A 22,921-nucleotide genomic window follows, 5' to 3' on the forward strand; every position below is an offset into this window, starting at 1 on the left:
CCCACTATCAAGCCCTGATTTTTCAATATTTATAGCATCCAACGATTCCGTGCTCCATCAGTCAAAATAGAAATCCTGCATGAAATATTTTTTGCAAAGAAAATGTGTTATGTAATGCTATGCAATTTTCAAAATCTTTCCAATTATCGATACATACGCTTGAATTATTGAAAATCCCTTAGTTAATTAAAGAAGCAGATAAACGTTTTTTTATAAAACTTGTAAAAAACTTTATCCGCGGGAGATAAAAAATGCCCTGGAATATTTTCGCGGGAAAAATGCTCTTGTCTATTGGAAATAAAACTATTACGGTTCATTTGAACAATAAACTTAGTTATATCAGTACACAAATAAGATCATAGATAAATTAAACCTATTTTTTCTTGAAATAAAGATACAGCAGGATTGAGTCAATGAGGATATTTCGATAACGTCAATTCAAATTTGGTTGACATGTAATAAATAGTTAATTTATTTCAACAACAACATTCATTGGGAGCAAATAAATTTTTCGTTTGGTTAAACCAAAGTTTAGATTCAAATCAAGCAGTGAACATTTTTTATATTTAAGGGAGAAATTGGGTCAAAACAATCATATTCTAGCTTGACATGAACATAAATCGTATTAAAAATTCTGCTAACTGTTTTGTTTTTTTAAACATGCTCCATTTCTCTGCGTGTACAAATGAGCTGACGTATCGAAAGGGTTCTCACGATTTGACATTTGCATTATGAGTGCGATGATGGGAACTCAGCAGTGCAACCAATTTATCACCATTGGTGCCAGTTTCACGGAGGACCGTAGATGTGTGCCAAAAAAAGATCGTGACTGTCATGTCTGGAAATTCGTTTGTGGCTTTACTACGTTCGACTGAAAGAATCGAAGTAAGCTATATTTGAAAACAATGACAGAGAGATTAGAAATATGTAAAAATAAAAATGGAGAAGTGATTCAAGAACAATTACCGGAGAAAGATATCTTGTGAAATTGAGACGAATCGCAAAGGATACGACAATGGCGCAGTCGCTCCCGTTATTTTGCAGGTATTCGAAAATTATTTGATAAAACATATTCTGGCTTTGGAACTTCTTTCTAATAGCAAGTGTAATGTTGTTATTATTATTCCGGTTTGTGCTAGAAAACACAAAAAAACATGACTGTGCGATAGTACACAAATCATGAAACATAAATTCAATTCGTGCGAGAGGACACGATTCAAACAAATAGAATTCGAGCGAGATGGTACGAATCGAATAAGATTTCTTAGGATATGAATTAAATGGATTTATGTTGGGATTCGTGCGAGAGGACACGATTCGTGAGGATTCGTGCGAGAGGACACGAATGGAAATGGATTTTTGTTTAGATTCGTGCGAGAGGACACGATTCGAACGGATTCACGCTTGAACTCGATCGAGAGAACGTGAATCTGATGAATTATGTGTGAGTTCATGTGAAAAGCCACAATTTATTTGAAATATCTCTGATGTTAGTGCGAATTCTCAAGTTACTAAATGTTCGAATCAAAGAAACGAGTTGGCTCAAGGTTCAGGAATAACATTATAATTACTTTTTTAATAACACTCTTGAAAGTTCACACGATGCGATTGAATGAACCTCTGAGTAGTTTCTGGAATAGATTGTTCAGTTAGTTCCATTCATACTACTCATTTGGAACTTGTTCTGTACTTCTAAATTGCCAAATAATTGTCGAACATTTTAAACACTGAGTTCTCGCAAAACTTTGCTTGTTCGTATTGTCATGTTATTCGAGTTTCCACCTGTACCTTTAAACAATGAAAAGTTTATGCCGAAATCAAGTAAACTTTTAATGGATTTGAAAGTTAAGAAAGTTATTTTAAATACTCTGAAGCTTTTGGTCGCCGACTTTTTAGTGGCTTGGGTTGTTGGTATCTATAAAACAATTTATATTCTAAATAATAATTGGCATGCAAGATATGATACGACAGTCGAATCTCAAAATCTGTGAACCCGTTAAACTCGATAAATTAATGTGAAATTCTTACACTAACCACCCTGTATCTTCTGAACCGGAAGTCGGATCTGATTAAAAAACAAGCAGTTTTTATGGGAACTTAAGACATTTTATTTGAATGTTGAATGGACGAAATCGGTTAAGCCATTTACTAGCCAAATGAGTGACATTATTTTGATTTCATCGCATATATCATCCTGTGGCTCCGGAACCAGAAGTCCGATTCAAATGAAATTCAGAAACCTTATATGGGAGCAAAGGAGTCTAAGTTTGTAGATATCAGTTAAGCCATCTCCGAGAAAAAATTATTTTTCGCACACGAATTTGCGTATCTCGACGAAGTTCTTCGAAAGGTATAAGGGTGTAATAAATATAAATATGAAATAAATAAATATGAAATATGAAATATAAATGGGTGTATGCACTTTGCATAAATTTATGGGTGAAAAAGTGAGCTTTTTTCCCCTTGAAATTATAAAAATATGAAATTGTTTTGAATTTGAAAATACTGCCATCTTTAATAAAACAGTATTGAAAATCGTGTTTGCTTTGCTCCGAAACATCGCTTTATCATCAAGCGCGCAAAACTCCCACTACTGGAATAAGACGAAAAGTCGCTCACACAAAAATATCAAAATCTCCGTTAAAAATGGACGGATTTTAACAATCTATTGCTTGTTGGATAGCTATTACCATGCGGAATCAACGTCTAAAACAACATATTCCGTTTTCAATTGTGCCAGATATTGTAAATAACTGAAAATTTTAACATGAAACTTCGTATAACTTAAAAAGTAAACATCCTATCTCAAAACCATTCAATAGCGTTCATAGTGACGGGGAGACCTTTCATTTGCGACTAGTTTGATCAAAATCGGTCCAATCATCTCTGAGATCTCGACCTCTTTGTTTACAACACACATACAGACACACACACACACACACACACACACACACACACACACACACACACACACACACACACACACACACACATACACACGTTCGTCGAGCTGAATCGATTGGTATATGACACTCGGCCCTCAGGATCTCGCAAAACAATTTATAAATAAAGGTAAAAAGGTATTGGTGATTCAATGGCCAAAGTCAATCGTTGTTAATTTCAAATGGTGTCGTACTCGTTCTTCGTTAGTACAATAGAAAAATCGATCGAGGAGCGAATCCACTTCGACCTTAAAGCGGAGTTGAGATTCAAATAATCCAAACTAATAGCGCAATTCGCCGATTTTTCACAAAAGTTCACTCGGATTGATTCGGGTAGTTCACAAAAACATGCTTACAATAATACATTTGAACTTGATCATCAAAAAAATGTGCGGTGGGAAAAAGGACGATTTGTCAGCTATGTCACTTATACGATACAAAAAAAATAAAAAATATGCCACAAAAATTGCCAAAAAGAAAGATTTCACCGGATGTGATAAAATATCAGTTGATCGTCCTTCTGTTTCAACAGACTTCGCAACCGATTCAGAGTGTACAGAACCATTGCATGGCTAGCGCTACGATTCTACTGATACTACGAATCGTTGCAGGTTGGGGCTCGAACATAAGACAACTGGTTTGTTTGCATTGCACTACCAACCTGGGGCATACGGGAACCAGAACAAATGTAAAAAATATATTTAAATGTTTATATATTAAACTTACGAACTAATAATTTATTGTTTGGTGGGGCATGTATCACCGGGTTGGTGATTTAAGGCATAGGACGCTGGTGTCATAAGCCATTTGTCGTATTTTTGGGCTTCGATCGGAAAGGATTCTTAGTGTAAGAAGGATCGTGGCACCAGCAATGCAATTATTCTTTACACTATGAATCGGCTGCGAAGTCTGTTGAAACAGAAGGTCAAATTCGATAAAAGGAATGTAATATCAGGGCTTTGCTTATTGTGCATGCCACTTGCTATATGAGGTCACACTGAAGCCAAGGTTTTAAAAATAACTGGAACAGAAAGACGGGATAGTGATCGCATGTCGAACTCAAATTGAAGACCTCAGCATTTCAGATGCTGTTTACTTCTTATGGGTACCCGGCCATTCTGGTATTACTGGAAATGAATGGGCTGATGAGTTGGCTAGAGCTGGTGCAACGAATGATTTCGTTGGTCCTGAACTAGCTTTACCACTTTCAACTTGTTGGATAAAGCACAAGATACGTTCTTGGGCTGCATCCAAACATGCCAGCTACTGGCGCAGCTTGCAAACTTGCGCTCAGACAAAAGCATTTCTACCAGATTTAAATCTGAAAATGTCAAAGTGTCTACTGCATTTCTCCAAGTATCATTGAAGTATTCTGGTCAGAGCTCTGACTGGACATTGCAAACTCATTTATCACATGGCTACTATTCAACGTGCTGAGTATTATTCGTGTGATTTGTGTAAGTGCGATTATGGTACTTCATATCATCTGATATGTAACTGTCCCGCAAAAGGATATTCTCTTGTTTCTCACCCAATGTGGTAAGGAGCTATAGTCAGAAGGGTTCATCGTTCTTCCTGGAGTGAATGAATCCCTTCTGTATTCACCTTAAATAGGGTTTAGCAGATTGTTTGGCATCCTTTGGGGGTACCGAATTTACTTCTGCTCGTACATACTGCGAGTCGTTCTGCATTCTTCCGAGAGTGCAAAATGGTGTCGCTTTTGTAAGATCTCTAAATCCTCTCGGGGGTTGGAGGTTTTATTAACAGCAGACTGTTCGGGACCTCGTAGAGGTTCAGAATTTCCATTTGCTTCCACTAAATGTGATCCTCAGCAGATTGTTCAGCATCCCTTAGGGGTGCAGAATTTACTTCTGCTTTTATGTGTTTTTGTGTCGTCAATTTTTCCCATCCTCCTAGTCCAACCCTTACCATTTCCTTTCAATCCTTCCCTCTTATATATCGGGAAAATGATGCTAAAAACAAATTGATGGCAAGGCACAAATCTCCAAATATCAAGGGGAACGTGCCATTTGAGCCAATTTGTTCTGATTCCTGATTCCTGATAGTGTAAGAAGGATCGTGGCACCAGCAATGCAATTATTCTTTACACTATGAATCGGCTGCGAAGTCTGTTGAAACAGAAGGTCAAATTCGATAAAAGGAATGTAATATCAGGGCTTTGCTTATTGTGCATGCCACTTGCTATATGAGGTCACACTGAAGCCAAGGTTTTAAAAATAACTGGAACAGAAAGACGGGATCGGGGAGTTTCTAAAGCCGGAGGCCGCAAAACCACCGAAAAGAGTTGCTATCTGTTTCAATCGGAGCCTTAAATTCTCATTTTGAAATTACTCAACTGGAAGATGAATGATGGCAGAAATTTTCAAATATTTTAGGCTTTTATCTCATGTGGTAGGTATTCTAGATTGAATCAGTTATAAATTTAGAACGGAAAAGTTAGCCTACCCAGGCTCATATAGGCATGATCAGAAGCAAGAAATGAAAAATAACAAAATAAAATAAAATAGAATTTATTTCTTGCTTCTGATCATGCCTATATGATCCTGCCTAGGGTAGCTTTTCCGTTCTAAATTTATAACTGATTCAATCAAGAATAGAACCAAAAAAACGTGTTTAATCCACCTAGCAGTGAGATGATACCTTTTTTTATCAATTCGCATGTGTTTTTTGCATGAATATTTTTCGGTGTTTAAGTTTTTATGACATTTTTTTAATGACCGTCGTTTTAAGCGACAATTTGTGATTTTAATCACTCATTTCTCTGTAATGTCGAAACTGCAAATCGGATCGAATTTAAATTTAGAAGTGTGATAATCGATTAAAGATGCCATGATATGTAAGTTCCACTGTAGAGTTTACGGTAATTTAAGGTACTTCCAGAGCCGGTATTCAGGAACCAGCATAACCCAAACCGATTCGTATGGCCATATGACGAATAAATTACAACAGTTTTGAGTCTAACTTTGAAGCTTATCGGGATTGTCATCTTCTATATCGGTTTGAATTTTAAAAATTCATCATCATGTAATTCGAGAACCGGAAGTCATAATTGGATAAAATTATAATTAATTTTTGTGTGTATGTATAAAATTAATTAATTTGGTATATAAGTTTATTTTAATTTGAATTTTTGTTTCTGAAATTTGATAAGGCTTTTTTGAGAAAACGATTGAGCTTTGAGAAACGATTTTATACTGGAACCGGAATTCTAAAATCGGTATGGCCGAAATCAGATAAATTCACCTGAGTAGCTGTATAGTTTACATTTGTTTCAAAATATTTGAAAATCAGTGAAGACGTCTTTGAGAAATCATAGCACGAATTAAATTTTTAGGTGCCTTCTGAATCGATAACTGAATACCACTAAAACTGAAAAAAGTTAATTTTTTTTGTCGACTATCCAAATCTGCTAACCCGATAAACCTGAATAATTTATGTGGAATACACATTTTTACCAATCACCCTGTATCTCCGAAACCGGAAGTTGGATCTGACTGAAGAGCAAGATATTTTATAGAATCTTGAAATTTTTCATTTGAATCTTAGATGATTCTTAGATTTCATTTTAATCTTAGATCGGTTCAGCCATCTACGAGAAGAATGAGTTACACAATTTTGATTTCGTTTCACATATCATCCTGTAGTTCCGGAACCAGAGGTCAGAACCAAACATAATTCAGGAACTTTGTTTAGGAGCATACGACTTTTCGTATGAATCTGAATTTGTAGAAAAGAAATTTTCCGAGAAAATTGAGTGAAATTATTTGTCACACACGCATTTGCTGGTCTCGACGAACTGATTCGAATGGTATATGGATGTTATTTTCTTCCAGCATTTATTGCTGTAAGTAATTTAAAACAATATAATTTAAAAAAAATTCTGCCATCATCTGGTTTATATATGTCATATTCGAACGATTATGTTGCCAAAAACGATCCGTGCTAAAATCGGTCCGAAGCTAAATGTCATGAAAAAGGATGCTGTACACAGTCTTTTTGGTACTTAGAAACAATTGTATATAGCAGTATAAAAAATCGTGTTTTCCGTTGCTCCCAAGCATTTCTTTGTCATACAGCACTTAAAACTACTACTGCTGGAAAAGGGGGAAAAGTCGTTTACACAAAAATTTCGATATCTCCGTTAAAAATGGACGGATTTTAATAATCTATGGCTTGTTGGATAGCTATGACCGTGCGGAATCTAAGTCTGAAAACATTTTCTGTTTTCAAGGTCAATTATGACAGATACTGTCAAAAAACTGAAAATTTTGACATAAAATTTCGTATAACTCAAAAAGTAAACATCCGATCTCAAAACCATTCAATAGCGTTTTGGGTGACTGGGAGACCTTTCATTTGCGACTAGTTTGATCAAAATCGGTCCAGCCATCTCTGAGATCTCGACCTCTTAATTGACAACACACATACAGACACACACACATACACACACACATACACACACACACACACGGACATTTGCTCAGTTCGTCGAGCTGAATCGATTGATATATGTCATTCGGCCCTCCGGGCCTCGGAAAAATTTTCTAAAGTTTGAGCGAATGCTATACCTATTTTTTATATATATATAATAAAAGGTAAAAAGGAAAAGAATCAATCAAAATCATTGTTATGTATTTAAATAAAATTTGTGACTGGGACGGAGAGAAGGTTATTGTATTACATTTCTCAACGTTTACTGTCATGCCATTTCAGTCGCAAATATCTCGGACTTTATAAATGTCCAGAACAAAAATCAAGACTTGTGAAAGATTTTGAGAAGTGGTCCAGGATTGCTCCCTTACTTCGTTTCGTGGAGAGCGGATAACATCTTCTAAAGTTATTAGTTGATGGCCATACAAATGTAAAGGGTGATTTTTTAAGAGCTTGAGAACTTTTTTAAACAATAAAACGCATAAAATTTGCAAAATCTCATCGGTTCTTTATTTTAAACGTTAGATTGGTACATGACATTTACTTTTTGAAGATAATTTCATTTAAATGTTGACCGCGGCTGCGTCTTAGGTGGTCCATTCGGAAAGTCCAATTTTGGGCAACTTTTTCGAGCATTTCGGCCGGAATAGCCCGAATTTCTTCGGAAATGTTGTCTTCCAAAGCTGGAATAGTTACTGGCTTATTTCTGTAGACTTTAGACTTGACGTAGCCCCACAAAAAATAGTCTAAAGGCGTCAAATCGCATGATCTTGGTGGCCAACTTACCGGTCCATTTCTTGAGATGAATTGTTCTCCGAAGTTTTCCCTCAAAATGGTCATAGAATCGCGAGCTGTGTGGCATGTAGCGCCATCTTGTTGAAACCACATGTCAACCAAGTTCAGTTCTTCCATTTTTGGCAACAAAAAGTTTGTTAGCATCGAACGATAGCGATCGCCATTCACTGTAACGTTGCGTCCAACAGCATCTTTGAAAAAATACGGTCCAATGATTCCACCAGCGTACAAACCACACCAAACAGTGCATTTTTCGGGATGCATGGGCAGTTCTTGAACGGCTTCTGGTTGCTCTTCACTCCAAATGCGGCAATTTTGCTTATTTACGTAGCCATTCAACCAGAAATGAGCCTCATCGCTGAACAAAATTTGTCGATAAAAAAGCGGATTTTCCGAATGGACCACCTAAGACGCAGCCGCGGTCAACATTTAAATGAAATTATCTTCAAAAAGTAAATGTCATGTACCAATCTAACGTTTAAAATAAAGAACCGATGAGATTTTGCAAATTTTATGCGTTTTATTGTTTAAAAAAGTTCTCAAGCTCTTAAAAAATCACCCTTTACTTTGGCTATATAGGTTTCGGTATCAGGTTCCGGAAGTTGTGATCTAAAATTCTTAAAACGAAACTCAAATCGATTTCTGTGGGATTACTTGAAGTTTGGGAACAGATAATAGTTCGAGGAGGCTAAATTAGGTGAACAAGGTGGATGGGCAAGTAGTTAGAGCCTTCCTTTCAGACACTCGTGTCGCTTCGTAACACGACTGCAGTCTATTGTCGGGAAATAATTTTTTTCTCTGGCGTATAATAATGGATCCAATCGAACATGTACTCGAAATGCACTTGCGTTCGTCTTTTTAGTCCTAAATAAGTATGTGCGGGATCCAGCGGCAGCATAACTTTTTCATCTTCAGAATTTTGCCCAACTATGGTAAGCTCGCGTACTTTTTTCTTTCCGGTCATCCAGTATAATTTAGCGTCTTCTATTCCGTCGTTTATTTTGCCCCAGATTTATTCTCCATTTTATTTAGTTTTGACACTGCTCGCTTCGTATCAAACATTTATTTTCGTTTCTGTTTCTGATTTCGGATGGAGCCAGAGCCCTTCGACCCCCTCTTCTCCCTCTGGGTGCGTGCTTGTTTTGATCGAATCACTTCTGATTGTAATGATAATATGTTTCGAACGGCGAAAAAAGTTACTAATAAAAAAACAACTAATCAATGTAAATAATGTCGGTAATTATGTATGCATTTATAATTCTCGATGCTTTTGAATTGAGCGAAATTAGCTCTTCTAGGACGACGGTATAAGGATTTCAAAATACTATACAATATTTAAAGAGGGAATAATTATATATGGTTCCTTAAAACATTAGTACACGATGCTATTCTTGTCACTTTTATCCTAGTTCAATATTTTCGTAGTTTGATTGGTGCCTAAAGACAGTCATCTGTGATTATTAATATTTTGATTAAACTCAACCAACATTATCAGAATTATCAAATATTTCATTGTTACAGAAACAGCAGGGTATAATTTGTAGAGCGATGCTATCTGGTGGCGATCTACTGTTGAAGATTCAAGAGATACCTTTAGAATCACTAACACAAAGCACAAACTCGAAAGTTGTATAGAGAGGTTCTCAAGAGATACTTTAAATGCGTTCCGATGATCGACGAAAAGTATGATTTTGGATAATTTTTCGATCCAAAGTCTTGTGTGACTATGGCTTCATGATAACATATATAGATTCTTTCACTTATAGTGATAAGTTCACTATAAACATCTGATTAAGAAAGCGATTTGCAGTCGCGGAAGCATAGCTCAAGTTTTCGTTACCAATGAGTATATACTCAAAGCTCTACAAGGAAGAGTTTCTGTTTAGTTGCACATAATCATTGGATTAGTACAAATTAGTAGCACAGACTCGTAAATAGAATGATTGCCTGTTATGACATATAATATTGAAAGCAAATTATATTGGAAAAAATGGATGGATTTTACTATTAACTCATAATTCCAATCAATTTAATATGGCCAGTAGTTGAAGTAGACTCTGTCACCTTAGAGAGAAAACAGTCTTCAGTTCAGCTACGCCATCGCACGACACCGCATTGAACATATCATTTCAATTGTATGGGTGCGCAGTGCTGCTATTTTGGAGCGCACGAATTTGACATTTTCTCACATACTTGTATGTACGAGATTTGGTGCGGACTCGCCTGAGGGCGCCATGCTCGCAAAAAAGTCTCTCGTTTACGATTTGTTCGTTCATGAGAGCTGGATATTTTAATAATATGACGTCTTTGGTTGAAGTGAAGTGTAAATGAAGTCGATTTACTACAAACTACATTAACGACACGAAATGTTGGACATCTCTTTATATGCCGGTTCCTCTTGAAGCGTAGCTTCCATTGTGAAAACACAAAGCACTTCTTAAGTGCACTCAATATCTTGAACGTTAAAATCGACACAACATTTCAATTGCCATCCAAAGGCTTCGTAGTGATTACAGAAATGGGGGTTTCCCATCTTGTAAGATGTTATTAAGTGGATGCTTGCATCAATGATTAGCTATAGCTAAGTTCCATGTCTAAAATTACTATGTGAGGCCGATGGGCATAGAGCAGGCATTAACTACTCTATAATTCAAAAGAAGGAAATAGTTTTCAATGGTAACTTAAATGAACAAGTTTTGTTTATTTTTCATTGAATATTATGAATGTGTGTGGCAGGGTGCTTTTATTTAAGCTATAAGGCAATACAATCATTATTTCTAGCCGTTGACAAAAACAGTGGTGAGATGCTGCAAAGACACTGAAACTTTCGTTTTATACAACCCCGATTACGATTACGAACGATTGGTATATACCCTTCGGTTTGAGATATGGATATATCGAAGATATTTTCGATACGTGTTTAAAAGGCTATTTTTTAAAAAATAACTATTTATTGGAATATGAGTTAAAATTAAATTATTAAGATTTGAATTGGGTGTTCAACCACAAGTTGTGACTTTTCAGCACTATTATATACATGAAGATATCATTTGCTTCCGCAATTCTGTGATTTTTATGTAGGGAAAATTGTAAACCTACTTGTATTGTGTAATGGGGAAACGGAGCTTATATACTAAGTTACTAACTAATACAGAGAGCGAATCGATTCAATTGAAGATTGCATAGATTTTTGTCGGAATTTGCTTATAATATTATGTGACATTACATCTAATGGTTCTATATTTGTGAGTCTGTGTAACTCATTTGTACTAAACCAGGGAGGACGCTTCAAAATCATTTTCAGAATTTTTTTCTGAATCCTTTGAAGCGTTTTCTTCCTGGTGGAACAACAACTTGACCAAATTGGTACTGCATAAAGCATGGCTGAAAATTTGTTTTAAATTAATCATTTGTTTTTTAGACTGAGCTTAGAATTTCTGTTTATAAGAGGATATAAACATTTAATATATTTATTACACTTTGCCTGGATTCCTTCAATGTGATTCTTGAAAGTGAGTTTTTTGTCATACGTGAAACCTAAGTATTTTGCTTGATCAGACCATGTCAATTCCAAGCCATTCAATTTGAGAATGTGATTATTGTTTGGTTTAAGAAAAGAAGCTCTTGGTTTATAAGGAAAGATAAATAATAATATAACTTCTTTGTAGGCGACTGCAGATCACTCTTAGATTTCTATTTGTGGCTAACAGACTTGTGTCGTATCAGAATAGCGATTTCTGACAACCAACGGGTAGATTTGGAAGATCAGAAGTGAAAATATTCTACAAGATTGGAGCTACGCTCGAACCCTGCGGAACACCTGCTCGTATTTAGATGTTCATGACGAAATCCAAACTGAAGTTTCTCGGACAAATATCGGATAAGACGTTCGTAATCTTCCAATCCATCAACCAAGACTCGACGTTCTCCTCTTCGTCCGATTTGAAATGAGTCTTTCACTTCCGGGAGAAAAGTAGAAAGCTCAGTACGGAATGCTGTAATGTCGGATATCATCACCGTCACTGGAGGCATAGATTGTTGTTTCTTCCCAGAACACCAAGCGTGCATTTAGGGAATTTTAGAAGAATTTTGTTCTATTTCGCTACAATCCGGTTCGGGAAGAATATCGTAAATATTGTTAGACGGCATAGGATCAACGGAAGGGAAGTCCGTCCGTGTCTTTTATTCCGATTCTATACGATCGGCTATGTTATTAGAAAAATTAAATTAGAATAACGGATTGAGATTTTCTCTGTATTGAATAATTTTTAGCCTTAGGCTTATTGCCTTTCCGGTTGGACGCTGGCATTTTTGGAAAATATGAATTAACTGGGCCAAATTAGTCTTCGATTAGACTCCTAGTTTGGATAAGTCTTGATAAAGACTGATTTTGTGGTAGTCTTAATAAAGACTGATTAGTTCGACGAATAGTTCTTTGAATAGCTAGCCTTAAAAAAGGCTGATTAATTTCTTAGTCTTGAAAAAGACTGATTATATTAGAATATCACCCTTTGTATAGCCTTGAGAAAGGCTGACTAATTGTTAGTCTTTAAAAAGACTGTTAGTGATTCAGGTAGCCTTGAAAAAGACTGAAGCTTTGAATCAATGAAACTCTAGGCAGCCAGAAAAAATTCCAGGTGCCAAGAGCTATACGCTGACTGATGTATGCAGACAGAAATACAATTCCAATAACAAAATGTAGGCATTGACATTAATCAAATGTTATATCAAAATAGAGATAACTCCTTGCAGTCTGTGGAAATCCCGATGTGCAATCATTTTTCAAATTCATTATTCATTATTCAAAGAATACAAACAAACAAATTTTACATTCCCGATCTCGTCTCTAAACGCATCGTGTTCAGGTAAAAAGGCTGGATGACAAATCGGTGATCGGTGTTTTTTTTTTCAAATTAGCTATGGCTCCACAATGGCTGAAGATAAGCAATACATTTGCACAGATCTACCAATAGAATTGATTTTATTTTCGTGGAATTAGAAAACTAAGCTTTTTGTGGTGTATATTTAAGTCAGATCGATCTACTAAATCATTATATTTGTTTTTATATGGCGTTTTCGAATTACAAAGATTTGATGAAAGATAGATTTGCCTTATTTAAAAATTAGTATTGAGTCAAATTTTCCTAATTGGTTATTTTCCATACGGAAGACGGGTGCAAAGGTTATTAAAAAATTCATCTATTACTACTAGGCTTCTTCAGTATCTGAAATAGATCTCTGATCGCTTTCAGGATTAAGAACCGTGTGAAATAAATGTACAAATAATCGAGTTTTCCATTTTTGGATTAGTTTTCTAGAAAACCGTGAATCTGTGGTATTATTCAAGAAACACTGTTTTTTGCAGAAATAGTTGGGTATTATTTCTAATTGGTGAGTTATTAACGGTAAGGCTTTACCTACCGGGACGACTCCATACAAATGCTGACCAAGTGAAGTTAGTTTTGCATAAAAATATTTTTTTTTAATTTTTATAATATTTATGAATTTAATTTAAGTGCATAAATGAATACTTATAAATTTTGTTATAAACGCATACTTCCGATGATAAGTTCTATCTATAAATGATGCTTTCAAGAACACGTGCACTTCGAACTTGTATACAGTTTTACGTTTGCAAGTTCATTTTAAACTTGTACCCAACTTTGCTACGAACCTGAACATCGTGGATAGGAGTTGCACACAAGTGTTTGAGCTTAAGTTTGAGCATATGTTTGAACATCGAGTTTGCGCACGAGACACTACTCTAGAACGTTCAACGATTCGAATGAAAACTTGCTTGATCTATTGGCGATAAAAGTTTTAGAAGTGTATTGCTTTTCACCGAAGCCCATTATATGTTTAACTTTGTTTTCTGAAAATTATATAGCAATACAATATGGTCGTTGTATTGCATCCTAGAGACGGTGTATGTATGTATGTATGTACGTGTGTATGCGACCTGAAGACCTGTCATTTGAATCTAAGTGTGTGCAAATCGGTCAAGCCATCATGGTAAACAAAATAAATTTAAAACATCATCATTCAACACTGTTCCATGTTGGTTAATGACCGAGCAAACTGACTTTCCGGATTCGACTTTCGGTTCTGGAATTACTGGGTGTGAGTCTTCCAAATTTCACACTGTCATTAAGAGCGACGATGCAAGTAACATAAAAAACCTAAATTGGGCCAAAAACTGTTTAAATTTGTATGTCAGGTTAGTGGCTGATCTTATAAACCAATTTCGGTTGTATCGGTAATCGGATTTCGGTTTCGAAAGTAACTCAAAACCGGAATAACTGGGATGATTAATGATGAAAATTCCGAACAGTTATGTGAATGAAAACTCAAATTATAATCTAAGAACTCAATTTTTAGGTGTTCTACGTTGTTGACCGATTTTATTTTATCTCAAGAATCAAACAATGGTATTTGGAAGAGCCCCATATGTGAGAAAATGAGTAATATGAGAAAGGCATAATTACATTTCATAGATTTATGTTATTTCTTTATGTGTCTAATTTCACTCGAATAACATGTTCTAAAATTATAGTTGAAATAGTTTTGCAAAGAGCGAAGCTCAATCCCACTATACAACTGTTGGTATCAAAGGGCAAACTGAGATACAAAAGTGATGCTTGTACTCATTTTTGCCCATAAGTTTAAAACACGATGTTCAAACTTGTACACTGAGCTTGTGTACAAACTTCAGTACGATTCAACGTGTACAAGCTTAAATCCGGGATACGGTGTTCGAGTGAGTGCATAAACTTTTGTGCACATCGTCGCATGCTGCTCCTTGAAAACAGAATAATTGTAATCAATTAGAAACGTATTAAAAAAATGATTACATGCATTGATTCTGTTAATATCTGTTACAGTTATTACGCTTTGAAGAGAAGTTACCATTCGGTATGATAGAAAGTGTTGATCAGCCTTCTTAAGGGGCGGGTAGGGTCCAACACTTTTTAAAAATAATAAAAATTTTTCTTTGTTTTTTCTTATAGTAAAACATTTCAGAAATATTCTATGTATTTTCCAAGCCTATTGGAACGAAACTCTGGAAGTTATGGTTATTATATTCTGCAAAGAATCAAGAGTTCGGCGCACAGGCCCAAGATTTCTGCTTCGATTGACTTCAAAACTTGACAAAACATTTTTGAAATGTTTCAATATTACAAAATACAAAAGAAAAACCATGGTGTTTTGAAAGTGTTAGACCCTACGCGGGCTCCCTAAAACAATAAATTGGTTTCTTTGATTTTATAGACAATGAACTTTAAACGCATTTTTCTCGAAAGCAGGTTTTGAAAGTCCGTGTCCATTGCCATTCGAAAACTTCTTCACCTATTCTTTTCAAATTTTGAACACACTTTCTTCATGTAAAATACTAGACCTCAACGTTTTTCTTTTCGTTTTTTGTTACTTGGAGGAGGTTTTACAGGTACAAAATGGCGGATATTCATGTGAAAATCGTGATTTCATCTTTAAACAACCGCCAAAAATCTAACAAATTCAAAATATCAAGCAAAAAATTTGGGGTCTAGAAAAATATATACTAAAACTATGCTGCTTTTATTTGTTGATTTCTGATTAGTCTGCGCTGAGATACAGTGGACACCGCAAACCATGATTTTTAAGAAGCGTCGTAAAAATACTCCTTCACTACCTTATTTATCAATATTTTTCAAAGAAAAAATACTAAATGTTGTTCGAAAGATGATTTTTATTATGAAAAACATTTCAATTTATGTTGTTGAACAATAACTCTAAAGAAAATCGCAAAAATAGTGTTATTTTTCATCCCTTAGACCCTACTCCCCCCTTTAAACAATGAATAAGTTTTTTTTCTTATCTCTGCAGAGAGACAAGTATCGTTGCGATTTCTATTATTTGAAAAAATGCAAAAAAGTTTGAAATGACCAACTTTGAAAACTCATATATACTAGTTGTCCACACTTTCAAGAACGTCCAAGAATTTAGGCTAGAGTAAAATATATGGATATTTCAGCATTCGTACTTTATAATTGGATGACACAAATTGTGTAGCATGTTCCATGCACTGACAGTTTTTTGTTACAGTTAATCTTACCGTTTCCAGGAAACATGTTAGTTCTAGAACGCAAGAGTTTTTTTTTCTTTCAACCAATTCGTAATTGAACCGATAATTGCGTCTTGAAAGTCAGGTCACGAACAGTAATGATGTCGGAAGAACCCCTCTAAACACCACTCAAACACATTGGTATGGATTTTGCAGTTGTTATAATTTTCGATTGATCCATCATTCATCATTTGAAACTTGTACTGCTTTCAATCCGCAAAAAAAACACTCTGTTGAACAAATTTCTATCGACACCACAATCACACACACACGCGCTGTAATTACATAAGCTCTTTGATCACCAACCACCAGTTTCAGTTTCAGATTCAGATCCTTGATCACTTAATTTGCAAGTATATGCTGTAACAGCCTGTCTGCGCGTACAAGTTTTTCCTACTGCAACCATAAAGTCCTTCAATGGCTGCGGGCCGTTCTTCAGCTAATTGCTACTGTTTCGGTTATATCTTCTCGGCGAAGCTTTATTCCCCTCGCTGCAACTGCAGGTAGCACAATATGAATTCTTTCGCTTAGCTGGTAGCAATGGAAACAGACCGGACCGGAAAGACGCTAAATTTGAACAAAAAAATACCGGTCAACATACCACAATAATCCACTTCATTCTGTGTCAACAGTCCATACGGTACTAGGAGGCGCTAAAATGCGGAATAACACTTTTATAAATTGCTTTCAAATATTCCACTCGCGCTTGGGGTCTCTGGGAGTGCTCACTCTCGCCCCAAGTGGGTCTCACTAGGGTGCAGCTCTCCCGATTCGATTAACAGTTTAGTACTGGGCACTTCGAGTACGCTGATGCAACACACGTTGGATAGCACGTGGAGCTCTCTGCCGCAGTGGCATCGAATGCAAGACACTGGCGGGAAAATATTATACGTTCGCACTTACGCCACGACGGTCCGCGGGCGTCTGTTGGCAACTCCGATGCGCTGTTGCTGGTAGGTTTCTGTCGGTCGGTCTGCCCGGCCTGCGTACTCTCACTGTGTGTTTCGGTTTGGGTTCCTTGCCTGAGAGCACGCATCTACGGACTCGTGTGCGGCTGAGCATTGAAGTCACCAACAATTATAAACCATCCGTAGTGCAGCAAGAGTGAATAGGACTCGCGTGATGAAGATTCAGTTTTGTAAGGAAGGAACTATTTCAACATCGGAAAGCGTTTTTTTTAATTCAGGGAATATGAGTCTATCTTTACCAACTCACACATAAAAAGTTCTTGAATCTCTTGTGGTATTATGTTTATTGTAAGGTTTGTTTCACAATCCATGTTTCTTGTTTCATACGATAGACCGAAGTTTACACTTCAAATTTGATGCACTGTTTGTTTTCCTTGTTTTATTATGTGCGTCAAATTAGCCTTTATTCACGGCAGTATGATCGTGAAAGCTAAATAAATAATTTATTCAGTCGCACTGTAGTTAATTTATGAACTATAAGCACGGTAACTATTATAGCCGTTGGATGTTATGTGTACTCTAATCGAACTGCTAAATTTGTGTTCACATATAATGCGTTAAAAAGAAATTCCGCCTTCGATGGTCAATGTTGCTAGTGCATTAATAAATAAAATCAACCAATATGTAGTACATTATTTCCGAATGAATGCTTGGTAGTGAACGTAAATTAATTTTTAAGTTGAAAATAAATAAGTTGTTATGACGCTAAATAAAATAAATTGGATAAAACATAACGTAATTTAGACTTTAGCTTTTCTGGGCAGAGAATATTCATTTCGGTGTGTTACGTGGCTCAAAAGAACTCGCACAAAATGTTACTTCCCGATGGAAATGTGATCCGTACATAGTTACTTGCGTGACTTCTTACTCTAGCATGACTGGCACTTATCAGGAAGTGAATGGTGCATGGCTGTTCGGTGCTTAAATGTGAAGATCATTAAAAATGTTACTGCTGTTCGCATGGACTGACAATTATCTTATATGACACGATACTCTGATGCACAGTCAAAGAAAATTAAAAAGGTTCCTTACAACTCTGTTGAACTGGGCTATAGTTCACTGGATTGTGAACAGGATTATTATGTTTTCTCGAAGCCTAGCCTACCCAAAAATTCATAGGTTTAAAAATTGCTACAAAAGTAGGACTTTTTTTTAAAATCAAAATGATCTGGTCAGTGTACTCACAAACTTTTCTGGTTCACTTTGTTCTATGTAATTGTTATATGAAGAAATCAAAGAACAATGTAGTGGTGAGAACAATTAGAAGATGTCGAAAAGAGCCTAACCTAATAAACGAAAGACAATGGGGCACAGAACCACATGCGCTGTTGACTTGAAGTAGCGTCACACTCAACCTTGTGACCTGGTATTCTTTGGTCACTGCGTCCAGCTTGTATGTATTTTTAAAATATTGTATATTTTTGTTTATTTTCATTGTCAGTAAATGTTTTGGATTTGTTTTAGCAACAGCAAACAGACGCGTCAACTTGAAAAGACGTGGAGCCGTCTTGAGCTAAATTTAATTTTGATGAATATCTAAGGGGGAAAACGAGATTTTGTTTTTATATATTTTTGCTATCTGTGTTCCCCATAGATATCAATTGTCAGTTGAACTTTCTCTTCATGTGTTTTGTAACATGTAACTTGTCCATAAAAATAAAATAAAACAGACGTATTATGATGGTGACAATGGAGTCAAAATAATGTTACGAATTGACATCTCATCATACTGATCAATTGAGTGTTTTTAGTCGCCAACTGATCACCGTAACAAAATGTGATAATGAAAAGTGACACACTACAAGACAAAGATAAGTAATGATTTCATATTGGTTACCGTATTCGTTGTGATGCAACAAAGAAATATAATCACAGTGTCGGTTGAAAGCTTCCGTACATTATCCCGGACAATAATATTAAATCAATAAGTAGAATAAGTAGAAAATTCCTTCAGTTTAAAAATATTGGCTATAGTTAAATCTGCGCTTATACGCAAATTTTTAGCCGGTACATGTGCGAAGAAAACTTGTTTCGTTTTGAGGGGTGCATTCTCTCTATCAGAGAGAATATTTCTATACTTTGTCACGGCAGTGTATGCATGGAAAACTTATGCTATTGGCTACCATTATGAGAAGGGAATGAAATATTCATAAAATTTGAAAAAATGCAATTTTAAATTATTGCGATAGGTCAACTGTTTTAACTTTGGTATATGAAAAACTAATATTAATCACAAAAAAGTTTTATCTGAACACATTTCAACTTTTTAACTGTAAATTTAATATGACGAGCATAAAAATATGTATGTCGATGTTCTGAAACCCAAAATATCGAAGGCGCGCACGTTTTCAATAAGTACAATGATCAACTTCACCATAAATATCGAATAGCACTTAGATTTTGAGTAGATATAGTGAGTTTAAAGATTGAATTCTATATTTTAACTCTGATTATCGGATGCCAATTTTTGGTCGTAAATGTTGAATGGGAAAAATATCAACAAATTGTAATTTAATAAAGCTTATATTTTCTGTTGCATTGTGACTGATGTGCGCGCTGAATCAAATCAAATATTCGTTACTGAGAAGTTGTTTGGCAACCCTTGGTAAGTCCACAAGCTCTTACGCCTTTCAGGTTACCTAGCAGTTATAATGCACATTGCAAAGTCTTCCACTCGTTCCATGAATTTGTGTCACTGTCAATGAAGTGTAATAACGTGTGACACTTGGGTTAATTGGTAAAACAACTACCCGTTTAGGAGTTAGCTACGGGTTCGAGACCCGAGGCTGAAACATTTTCACGGTTTTCATTACATAATTGCATTCGCATATCAATTTTTATATCTGCTTCCCCGTTACATACTGATCACATATACATTTATTTATTTATGTATTCATTATTTACTTATGTAGGGGAGAGCGCTCGTTTACCGGCACTCCACTATAACATTTAACATAAAGTAGATAGCGTCATTCCGACAAATGTCATATGTGTGTAATATCAGTCCATTTATTTTTGTGCCAAATACCAAAGCAAACAGACGCGTCAACTTTTTGCTGGTGTGAATGTCAACAAGAAAGTTTTTTCTGACCTTTTTCATAGTGTTATAAAATGAAGAACATAAGTGGAAAGGGGGAATGCATTGAATATTTATAAAATGAATTCAATCTATTTCGTGATACAATACCTGTTACTATCAAAATATTCGCAAACGAATTTGTTTAATCAAATGTCAAATGTCATTTCACATGTCTACAGAATTCAGTTGCCGGCACCCCTAGGTGTTCGGTTATCGGTACCCAATTTTTTCGACTAATCGTTAGATGCAGTGATGCCAGGACTTAATTTTTTTCTGTAAATAAGCAGATTTCTTATGTAAGGTGCAGATTCGTCTGCAGTATTAGTATTATTTTCGTCTGCAGTATTAGTATTATTTGGCATCTCTAGTGATAAGCAACACGTGGACAACTTGACAACATCAGTTCGCTTTCACATCTCATCCAAGTCAGTCGATATAACAAAACCGCTTACGTTCGGGACAGAAGAAACCAAGTACAGTATATTGTGTAGTGAAAAATAGAACGACCTCGACATGAGTGAACCAAACAAACAAAAGCTACCGCCGACACGAAAGAATACAACTGTTGTTGACTTCAGGCAGTGCAAAGTTCGACCTTCGATACGAGAACTTGAACTTCGATACGAGAACTTGCATCTTGACATTAAACGTGTACATTTACTTCAATGCAATAAGACAAATAATGTTGTTTACATCCAGTTTTATAAAGAGTTGGATGCAATTCATTTCGCAAAAGATAATAACAATGTGCACTATGTGGAGCGCGAAAACATTAAGTACAACATTCCAGTATATATGGAAGAGAACTTACCCTCCAACCAACCAGCAACTGCAACCAATGTACAATAAGGCGCATCTACAGCAACTCTCAACGAGCCCAAGACTACGATCAACAAGGAAAACGAAAATAAAACGGAAATCACACACAACACCGACGATGGAGCAATGCATGATGAGATAAGCCGCGAACGAAGTTACCCTCTCCCCCTAGAAAAAGGGTGACAACGAGATCAAATAGCAAAAAAAAAATTTAAGTAACAAAAACGTAAGCCAATCGGCCACGTAAAGCTTTTGCGCAAAAAGGCCAGAATAAAAATTTTATTTTAAAACAAATTGACAGCTTCCATACATTCGTCGGACAAGCAAAGACATTCTTCACCTGTCAGACATGGTGACTCCAAAACTATCAGTCAAGTCAAGTCAAGACTTTTGTTCAAAACGCCTCCGAAATGAATAAACTCCTTTTTTTAATCATGGCTGTTACTGCTCATGTTTTTACTTAAACTTTTCCACTTGTAGCAGATTTTCTTGGGGTGCCGAACACCTCTTTTGAATGGACTAAAAATTATAAATAGGTAAAAAAAATCAATCGCTGGAATCAGTTGAATTTCTTAATAAGTTGTTAGCTAAGAATTTTAGCTTTTATTGCTATATAAATGTCCACATAATGTGCACTAAGTCAAAAGTTAAAAGCCAAAAATTAAAGGGTCTTGGTAACCAATCACCCTCCCCTATTATTTATTTATTTAAAAATATTTATTTATTTACATTCATTAGTTTATGCACGTCATTGTTATTGTTCAAATTAATCATACGTTATATTTATATAATGAAAGGAAACAATATCGATATAAAATAACATGTACTGAAACTCAAATTCAAATTAAGACATCAACCAGAAAAACGATAATTCATTGTAACATCATCGTCATAATCGATGCATAGAATGCGGGGTGGCATGCTTTGAAGGTGGCGGTGTGATTAGGATAGAAAACGGACAACAAGAACATAAAGCGGGCGGGAAAACCAATGCGCGGTAGCTAATAGTTTTTTGGATCAGAGCAGTGACGAAGAACAGCAGCGTGTAACCTTTATCGCCGTTACTGTGCGTTTTGATTTGAAAAGCAGGTCCAAAGGATCTAAAGTGAATACCGTACCAAAGATCCGCACGAAAGTTAGTTTTGGTTACGATATCTAGTCGAACAAGTGCGGTCAAAAAGTGTGAGTACCCGGTTAGGAACAATATGTACTAGCAAGTCGCAAGTACCATATAGGTCAAAGACGGACCAGAAAAGTTTTGTTTGATGATGTGAGGACATTTGCCCAAGTGACCGGAACGTTATGTCCTACTCGACACTCCGTAACGAAACGCAGGCCTCCGATACAAAAAGGCCAAGTTGCTGTCGCATCAGAACATCGCATCACTGTTTCTTCGCCCCACCACTGAGCATCACGGCTGCAACGTTGTGTCGAGAAAAAGGTTTTGACAGAAAATAATTCAATTTGAACTGCTCTGCACTGATGAGTCAAAGACGAAACGTAAAAATATCAGGTGTACAACTTTGCTTCCGCCGTTTTTTTCCAAAATTAAAAGCTTTATTGCGAAAAAGTTCTTATAGGTATATTATTGAAAGTGTTGTCCGTCGCTAGCGACAACTTTCTTCCATCTTTCCGGCAATTTTTGGATCCCGGCTCGAAAAAAGGAGTCCTCTTTTGACGCTCTCCATGAAGCAATCCATTTCTCCAACTCTTCGAAGGATTGAAAATGTTGATCTGCCAGGCCGTGTGCCATCGAACGGAATAG

At 36.0% G+C, this 22,921-nt stretch overlaps 1 protein-coding gene across 1 annotated transcript in view; it reads right to left on the reverse strand.

The window, feature by feature from the left end:
- LOC131429961 (putative uncharacterized protein DDB_G0291608) overlaps nt 1-17,242 on the reverse strand; it is a 41,620-nt gene extending 24,378 nt beyond the window's left edge. Inside the window, exon 1 of the mRNA XM_058594505.1 lies at nt 16,892-17,242. Coding sequence (XP_058450488.1) covers nt 16,892-16,909 — 18 coding nt within the window. The 5' untranslated portion in view covers nt 16,910-17,242. The remainder of the gene's footprint in view (nt 1-16,891) is intronic.
- Between the last annotated feature and the right edge of the window lie 5,679 nt (nt 17,243-22,921).

This window comes from Malaya genurostris, chromosome 2, assembly GCF_030247185.1.
Source record: "Malaya genurostris strain Urasoe2022 chromosome 2, Malgen_1.1, whole genome shotgun sequence".
Lineage (NCBI taxonomy): Eukaryota > Metazoa > Arthropoda > Insecta > Diptera > Culicidae > Malaya > Malaya genurostris.